The 9,820-nt window shown below is 39.2% G+C and overlaps 1 protein-coding gene across 1 annotated transcript; it reads left to right on the forward strand.

Annotated features, from left to right (window-relative positions):
* The first annotated feature begins 6,376 nt into the window (after nt 1–6,376).
* On the forward strand, nt 6,377–6,895 carry LOC105056403 (E3 ubiquitin-protein ligase RHA2A). The gene has a single exon (XM_010938595.3). It carries the CDS (start codon nt 6,377–6,379, stop codon nt 6,893–6,895), a length of 519 nt encoding a protein of 172 aa, XP_010936897.1.
* The last annotated feature ends 2,925 nt before the right edge of the window (nt 6,896–9,820 follow it).

Here is a 9,820-nt window from a genome sequence, read left to right on the forward strand (position 1 = left end):
ATGGGCAAAAGAAAAATTTTTCTTTTTCTCACGTAAATTGATCAAATTTTTCTTGTTTCCTTTTTTTTATCATTTCTTTCTCTTTATCAAAGATCTATGGGAAGAAAAGCATAGAGAGAGATTGGAGGGAGAATGTCGACGTTGGTGAGGACGTCCGTGAGGAGGAAGGTGACGGTGGAGACCGATGGAAGGTGGGTATCCGCAAGAAAAAAGACGATGGCAGAGATCGACAGGAGGTGGCATCCGTAAGGGGGAAGGCTGACATCGGTGAGGGCATTCATGAGGGAGAAGGCGACAGCGGAGACTGATGGGAGGCGGATGTCTGCGAAAGGAAGGTGATGATAAAGACCGACGGAAGGTGGGCATCCGCAAGGAGGAAGGTCGACACTGGTGGGGACGTCCGGCAGGGGGAAGCCGATGGTAGAGATTGGCGGGAGGTGGGCGTCCAGGAGGGCGGTGACATTGGAAAGGAAGGCGATAACAGTGATGATGGGAAGCAAAGCACTTGAGGAAGATCGGAAGAAAAGGTTGACACCGATGACGATGGGAAGGAAGGCGATGGTGTAGACCGACGGGAGGTGGCAGTGGGAGAGCAGGAAGGAGATCAAAGTGAACCAGGGCAAATTGCGGAGTATACACATGGTGGATAGCGCGTAATTAGGAATCGATGCAGTATAAGAGGTAACGTGGCATGTTATCCATCGTGGGATTTTGCGCGGTCCAATTGCACCCGGTCCATAGGCAAAAAAATAAAATAAAAATTCATATGTGTACTAAGGGTATTTTTGTCATTTCATCTTTTTTGTTAATACTGTTGGGCCGGAGACAGACGACTGGGGTGCTTTGCAATATTTTCAAAGTTTTGTTAGGTTGTTGAATTTTTTTTTTCTTTTGAGATCTAAGTGTAAAACGGTCAAACTTGGATGTCTCTATAATTTTTTCTAAAAATTATTATTGCTTCATGAATTATAATGATATCCTATTTAATTACACAAAAAGGAAAAACGAGTTTTGGTATTATTGTTTGTTGATTATAAATTTTTTCCAACAAAAATAATGGAGGTGGCTAGCCGGCAATACATGAAATATGAAATTGTTTGTAATTTATATGCTAAATGAGAATAATAGAAATTCTTTTCACAAACAAATTATTTTGTTTAAGTACTTTAATATCGGCCAAATTACTCTTCTCTCCATTATTGAGCTTGAAAGCAGTCCTAACAAGGTGCATGATGAGACAGGCTAAAACATGATGACAGTAGCAATTGCAAATAAGCCCCCCAGTCACCAGTTCCATTCCTGCCTTCTCGTTGTGAATGGAGATTATATTTCTCTTTCTTCATGTATGAGTATGGTTGGTGCAGGAAGATAATAAATTGGGGAACTTTTTCCTTAAAATTTTTATGTGTCCTTTTTTTTTTCCCCTATACTTTTTAGGCGAGTGTTTGAGGCTAGCTCCATAGTTCATTAAGACAATGAAGAAAAGAGATCTTTTAGAAAGATTGAAGAGTGATATTTTATTGTATCTAAGAAGATGATACATGAGTGGCGTTGAAAATATGATGCCATGATCCAAAGTTGAGTCAACCGGACTTGCTCTTTAAAAATATAGTTGGATGCAAGATAAAGAAATGATACATGGAGTTAGGGGATTGGCACTTTTGAGGGATGGTAGGGGTGGGGGAAGGACTTAAAGCTCTTGGTCAATACCATCACAAGAATTATTTAGCAAATTGTCTTCTCACAATTATACTAAATCCATCATTAAATCCGACGGCTCTCCCCTCCAAGTTGCCAAGTTTGATCCATGGCTGGTTTGATAAGTCCATAAGAAAGTGTGGAAACTTCTCTCCATAATTGAATCGAAGAAAACCCAATGCAATGTGAACCTAGTGCAACTTGGCGGGGCCTCTTGAGACAATAAAGACAACATGCTACCCGAATAAGAACCACACCACGCCGTTCCTTATTTTCCTCTCAATTTTCTGTCCAAATGACAGCAATGTCTTCTAAAGTAGCTGCAATCACCACCTAACATGAAGAAACCTAGATTCTTACCTATGGCACATAGCCTTTGATCATTTATGATCAAAAACAAACTTTCCTTAAATTATATAAGCTACTTTAATGTTTAGGCATAGTTAATGAATAGAAATCATCATAATAGGCTTGAATACTCCTCTATGAAATTACAAACATATATGCCAACCCATAAATAATTCTTAAGTTCATGTCGGCCATATCAGCCATTTAAAACAAAAGAAAAGTAAAGTATTGATCTTAAATAGTGCACAATATTCTGGAGTGTAGTACAAAATTAGCATGACGGCTCCGAGACATTAGGCTGTCATGTAATCACATGGCACTTATGATTTATAAATATTTTATATAAGAGGTATAGAGATAAAAATGAGATGCCACTCAAGTCCACGATATCTTAATAAGTTTATATTTTTTAAGTTCGTATTTTTCAAGCTTATATTTGGTTGAGATAGTGAGAAAAATGATAGGTAGATGTGAAAAGATAGATGATTCTCATCTATTATTTAGTTCAAAAAATTTTGAAAAAAATGGATGAAAATGAGAGATCATCTATTTATCTGAGCATACCAATTTACATTCTCCCAAATCAGAAGAATAAAATAAAGGATATTACATATGAGGTTGACAGAATCATCCCATATTTTTTTTAATCAAATAGTAGTTTAGTAAAAATATCATCTATCTTTTCTTTCATGCCTTTTATACCAGATAGACACAGAGAAAATATTTACGTTCATTCTTTCATATTTCATCAAATATATAGGAAGATAAAAAAAAAAAATCATCTAGCATTTTCTTTCATCTATTCTTTTTCTAATCTAATTTTTATATCAAATAAAGAATAAATATTGATGATTGTGACGGAAGGAGGATTGGCACATGACTTGGAGAGAGAGAGAGAGAGAGAGAGTTTTAAAAGATGGAAGAAAGCCAGAGCCTCATACAGTGCACATAAACAATAGTGGAGCTTTTGCAAGAGGTGCAAGTGGAACAACAGGCCAAGCGATTGAATGGACCTGGCAGGTGGTGGGGAAGCCCTCGAACGAAGTGTTAAAGAGGAGTAGAATGGATATATTATACTGTGGTCGGTGGATTCGAAGATCTTAGAAGTATTCCTCGCGTTCCCCCTGAACACCACAACCAACACCAAAGACCCCCGTTGTTTTTTTTTTTTTTTTTTTTGGGTAAAATAAATTAAGACACCCGTTTAGGTCCGAGAATCTCGGCGGATCTCCATTATCTATGCTTTTGATTTCAATTATATGATTAATTAACCAAGACCTATGATTATGTTATGTCACAAGCTAATACTTTGGAATATTCCTGTTCCTACCTTTCTATATATCCACTAGACTTTAGTCTTGCAAGGATGTCTTGCTTCCGTAGGGATCATTCTCACCTCTCTCCATTTCCTTGTGGTTTATCATGTCATTAGGACATGGTTGGAACACTTTGGATGCGGACGTGGACCAACTCTATTATTTTCCGTTCGAGGGAAAATTAAGGCTTCTTAATTGACATGAGTGTAAATATATTACATATTTATACAAATTCAGCATTTGCAAATCAGTGTTTTATGTGGTGTTGTTTCATTTGTAATAATGGATTGTGCTACCAAACCTTTTAAAATTTAGTATACATCTAATTTCTACAAATCAAACTGGATTCGAGTTTGTGCATCGGTTTTTTCATTTTGGGCCTTCTTTTTCTCTCCTCTTCTTCATTAATTTTTATCCATGAGTATTGTTTGAGATCTACTGCCCAGTCGTACCAACCCATCGTCCCTCGCCAACCGTGAGGTATTGTCCGCTCTGGAACGGGGCCCAAGCCTTTGACCCAGTTAACACCCCGCCCCTCACGGTTTTGCCCCGCAAAAGGCGCCTCACGTGGGAGAGGGAGGCTGGTAGTACTTAAGCAGTAGAGTCTCTTGCAATTTTTCGGTATGGGACTTTCGGGCTCGAAGCCCCCGATGCCCATCCCACAACAGAGCCCCCCTGCAAGAGAGGCTACTGCGCGGGTAGGAGACGGGTTCCCACAGACGGCGCCACTGTTTGAGATCTACTGTCCAGTCGTACCAACCCATCGCTCCTCGCCAACCGTGAGGTATTGTCCGCTCTGGAACGGGGCCCAAGCCTTTGATCCGGTTAACACCCCGCCCCTCACGGTTTTGCCCCGCAAAAAGCGCCTCACGTGGGAGAGGGAGGCTGGTAGTACTTAAGCAGTAGAGTCTCTTGCAATTTTCCGGTATGGGACTTTCGGGCTCGAAGCCCCCGATGCCCATCCCACAACAAGTATAATAATTAGGTCATCAGAAGTGTTGCACTAAGCTACACCAAGTTTATCATCATAACAAAATAAAGAAAATCTATGATTCAAATAAGCAAACCTAAAGAACATTCTCCATGCGGAACAGTTCTAACTAAATTTTAAGTACTGCTGATTCACTGTAAAAACCTTACTCCTAGAAGCAAAAGATAAAGCTAAATATATGAATATTAGTATCATGTTTGTATCTTGTATTGAGTTTCGAGATTACAAACAAAATTAGATGAGGACCAATTGACTATCGCATGACTTTTGATTCATCTTAGACCAACTCTTATTTGACATGGCCATTATTGATGTTGGATATTTGGATACAATATAGTTTTTTATTCATTAGATTTTTTAACATAGTTGAGCATAGTAAACTAGAACATACTATGGAAATTTGATTCTTTCTTTTGAGAAATATGATTTTGTGGTGTTGGGGTTCGCCCACCAACCCTATCCTCTCTTGTTCAAAGAGGGATGCAACTCATTGCCTAAAGTGTGATTTTTCTTATTATTGTTGTAGTATGATTAACAATAATTTCATGTATAAATTCTTCTCCTCTCAATTATTTCAATTTGCTAAGTATCTACCCACCTTTGCGTTGATTCCACTAAATATGATTTATATAGTGAGACAAAGGTCATGCACTAGGAAAGAATACACTCCACATCTTCTTGGAGAGAGCATATATAAAATAATTCATATTATAATAGTTTCCAAGAGAATTAAACTGTTAAATGTTTTTGCCGGTCATATGGTTAATGATATATGCCAAAAAAAAGATGTAGCTTATGAAACTATATTCGATAATGTAAAAACTGGATGAATTGTTGAGAGCTTGGAGAAATTTTATAAAAGCAACTCACTTGTTTATTTTTTCAAAGCAAATGAGAAAAAAAAGTGTAAATCAATTTGATAACTCTTTTTATAATTCATTATATAGTCATAGCAAGAAAAGTTGAAACTAAGAGTTTTGTTCTTAAATTATCTGTCAAATAATTTGCTTACTTGCTAAAGTGAGATACGCAAATAGACTTTTAACAAGTCCTAACTCAAATTGCCTCCTACGAATGCTTATCCGAATTCGTTGATTGCCTTTACTTTACAATATTGCAATTATAAGCAAATGAATTTCTCAAAATAATTGATAGCAGAAAATTCATATTACATGTGAAGTTGTACAATGACATTAGGAATCATATACTAAGCAATAATTTAATAAATAAACATATAATTGGAGGAGAAGCGAAGCTTCATGCCGACTTAGAGCCTTTGATATTACATCTCATCAATCTTTGATGTTGATCTATCTCAAAATTGTGAAAAACATGATCAAAATTTTATGAAAAAAACATGAGGGAATGAAATACTAATGTCATGATAAATAGAGCCTACTAAAAGATCTCTTAAACTAAAAAATTAAAATATTTTTCATGGAGAAAAAAAAAAAGAAATAAAGGACCCACGCCAATAGGAACCTCAACATTGGTCACATGCAAGAATCAACAGGTTGGACCATTTTGTCATCAAGTTTCCACGATAACTAAACCAAGCTTTTCTGCAAAGTTCTTTGATCGAGTACATGTGATCTCTGGAATTGGGAAACACCCACCGGATCCAATCGCACTCTCTCTGTCATCCATGCATGCAGGTCCCATCAATCAAGAAATGATGATCGAGCGAGCCAAGAACAGGTCCCACCCAAAAAGTGACCCAACACTAATTTGTAGGACCCATCCATCAATCCAGTCGCTATTTTGAAGGAGGAGGGGAGCTCCAACGGACCAATCGGAGGGCATCTCTAATGGCTTCTCCATGGAAACCGGATCAATACGGCCTTCTCAAGTGGTACCGTGGTGGGACCCACCACCACTACTTGAAACCGCCCTCCCTCTCAATATCATTAATTCCGACTTGCCCTCTTCCCCGCCCCCCCCCCACCCTCCACCGTTCTCTCTCTCTCTCTTCCCTCTCCTCACTAAGAAATTAAAGAGGAAAAAGAAAGGAGGAAAGAAAGAAATGGGGTTGTCGAACCGACTCCATGACGTCTCCAGCGACTCCATCCCGATCCTCCTCCTCGTGACGGCCGCCGAGTGGGTCGCGTACCTCCGCTCCCTCCTCCTCTGCCTCCTCCACTCCCTCGGCCTCCTCCGCCTCCACCCATCCTCCGCCGTCGCCGATGACCCCCTCTTCCCCGCCGCCGGATCCGGCCTCGCCGGCCTGGTCGTCATCGCCTCCTCCACCCGCTCCTTCATCTACGAGGCCCCGCCGTCGGCGGAGAAGGAGGAGGTGGACTGCGTGGTGTGCCTCTGCGGTCTCGCCGACGGCGACCGGGTCAGGCGGCTGGCGTGCTGCCACGTGTTCCACAGCAAGTGCCTCGACGGGTGGTTCGACCAGATGAACCTGAGTTGTCCTCTCTGCCGGTCGCCGCTGGTGGCGGCGGAGCGGCGAGCCGATGCAGATCGCCGGATCGGGGCGGAGCTCGTCGCCTGGCTCTCCCCCTATCGATCTGATCAACTGCCGATCGGACGGCGCTGATGTCATCTCTTCCCAATTATTATTAATATTGCTGCTGCTGTTGTTGTTATAATAATAGTTATTATTATTATTAGTTGTTTTTGAGGGCCGGCGGTGGCTGAGCTGCTTGGCCTTTTCTTCCACCTTTTTTATCGCCTTTTTGGAAGAGTTTCTTGAGCTCTTCTTCCTCCTCATTCTCTTCTTCGTCGTCCATTTTTCGTGGTGTGGGTATTGTTATTGTAAGAGTGATAATTATGCTGTATATTTTGGTTCCTAAGCATGGATGGCAAGGAGGGATCGGATTAAAATCATGTTGCATGGTATTAATGATGGTGTGATTTATATTGATGCTCCTTGATTTTTGTTTTAGGATCGTGTCGTGGTTCACTCCAACTTTTTTGGATCATATTAGATTTTGATTGATGGTGTGATTTATATTATCATCTTCACGATGACGACGATGATGATGATGGAAGAATTATTAATTTGTTATAATATTTTGTATTTTATTTATGTTTTGTTATTTTTTTATTAATTTTTTTGAGCTAAAATAAGATCTTGAGGAAGAGCAATAACAACTCTTTATATTTTATATTTTAGAGGAATTTGTGGATGGTGGTTTACCATCTTCACCGAGAACAAACCTTGGGTGCATGGCATCGCACTTGACTTTTGATGCATATTTGTACGCACCAATTTGGATATGTTAGTGAATGATAAATCGATGAGATTTTATTGGTTAGAACTATTATATCTTATGCATCTTGAATCATCTAATAAAAAATTATTATATTATATAAATTTTTTTTTTCATTCAAACTAACAAAAATTGTCAATTGTTAGTTAAAATAATTTTTTTTTCATTTAAAATTTTCAACCAAGTTTGGATGGGAATGTTTCCTTTTTTAATAATGAATAATGTGGTAAATTTTTATTAGATGATCAAGATACATGGTAGAATAGCCCTAACTAATAATTTCTCTCAAATCCAATTTGGCTGCAAGTAAAGTTGCTTAGGAAGCCGTCTTATGAAAAAGTCCATCAATAAGTTGGATAAGGTTCCAGAGAATGGATACCTTGTATCACTTTATTAGAAAAACATTAGGCTGTTTCTTAAGAAAAGGAAATCAATGTCTCATTAAACATCTAAGCCATTCTAAGGTATTTCTACCTCGTTCATGAGATTGATGTTGCTCTTAACTTGTTAGACATTTCCCCGTGATCATACCCTTTGCTTTCTAAATAAAGTAATTATAAAAATATTATTAATCATGTCATAAAAATAATAGAAGAAATATGTAAGAAATACCTAGGAAGGCTTTTGACGCAATGTAGACCACGTTTCAATGGAAAGAGAAAAAAGACGCATGAAATAAAAAAATAGTAAAAAGATAAAGAAACTCTCTTCTCTGGAGTTTTGATTCAATAATTCATGAAAATAAATAAAATTTATTATAATGATGGTCAAAGAGATCTTATTTATAGAGTAAAAATCCTAACCTAATAGTAAAAGGACTTTGAAATAATATAAAAAAAAGATTAATATAAAGATTGAAACTTTCAATTCAAAAAAGATTCTTTCGGACTCCCATCGACCGGTTAAACAATAGAATCAGGCTCCAAAATTTGCAGTGGCAGTGAAGTACCAGCCTCGTAGAGCATGAAAAGTGCTTTTTGAAATGGGATTATAATAACGATTCTGATACTGGATGAGAAAGTTATGACCATTCTAATTTAGCAGTGTCAAATCGATAGGATTAGATGCAATCAACTTGATTTCTTAATCTTTCCGATCTATTTCTTCAAATCACAATTTGCACAGTGAAGACATCTTCGTCATACTCAGGTTGAAAAGAACTCATCTTTGAGTTCGAAGAATCCAATGCTTCCTGTAAGTAAGAGTAATTCATCAGAAGATTAATGCTGGTCTTTGACTTTGGAGTAGGCAGATTTTCTTTCTTTATCAATGTTAGAGTAATCTTTTGATAGTCTTTCCAAAATGTGTAGGTATTTCAGCGACATCATAGTGTTGGGAGGATCTCTAATGAGTGTGAAATATAGATCCCCATCCAGGATCGCAAACGCTGATGATGATATCGATACCGCAACAAGAGGGAAGAAGAGAGATATATAAAGAATACCATCAAATATGTGGATCAGTCCTAGGCTTACCTTCATGGGGTATGTAAGCTTTACTATGAAAGAAAGAACAAATATAAGAGGAGATCACACCCTCTCAACTCTCATACATCAATCTTTCTTTCAACAAGAAGCACAAAAGAAACCCTTATAATGCTCTAAAAAACATCACCCAAGGAGACTCACTCACAGCCTCTACTAGGCGCTCACGGCTGCTCCCACGCTCTCTCAGAGCTCTCGATCATTCCCAAGACATTTTTCTCGCTGCGATAGGCCGTAAGCCCTTTAAAAAATCTCTAAAAAATCCTAAGCACAGTCTTGATAGGAGTCCAAAACACCAACCACCGTTGGATCTTCCTTGCACACGATTTTAGCTGTCTGGTCACGCACAACGCGTGATCACGCATTATGGACCCTGCATGCACTGCGTGCTCCCCTCCCACAGACTGCGCGGTGGACCGCGCATCTCACGCGTGTTGGGCTGTGCGTTCTACAGGCCCTGCTCTGGGCCGTGCGAGCTATAAGCCCCTGCGCACTTGTGGGCTGCGAGTGCCAGTGGGCCTGGGCACCTGCAGGCTGAGCTTGCAGGCCTGTACGTAGTTGTGGGCAATGCTTGTGGATCTCCTCCATCTTAAACTTCGCTGGTGTGGGTTTTTTTACTGTTGGTTGAATTTTCAGATGCCAAAATCCAACAATCTCAACCTCAACTCGACATTCGATCTTCACATAATTTTGAGAGCTTTTAGATGATCTCATCCCCATATCCTGAGGCAAATGCCTGGCTACTTATGGATGGACAAATATGAG

This window comes from Elaeis guineensis, chromosome 13, assembly GCF_000442705.2.
Source record: "Elaeis guineensis isolate ETL-2024a chromosome 13, EG11, whole genome shotgun sequence".
In the NCBI taxonomy this organism is placed as follows: domain Eukaryota; kingdom Viridiplantae; phylum Streptophyta; class Magnoliopsida; order Arecales; family Arecaceae; genus Elaeis; species Elaeis guineensis.

Coding starts and splice junctions, on each gene's coding strand:
- LOC105056403 (XM_010938595.3), top strand. CDS start 6,377: ATGGGGTTGTCGAACCGACTCCATGACGTCTCCAGCGACTCCATCCCG.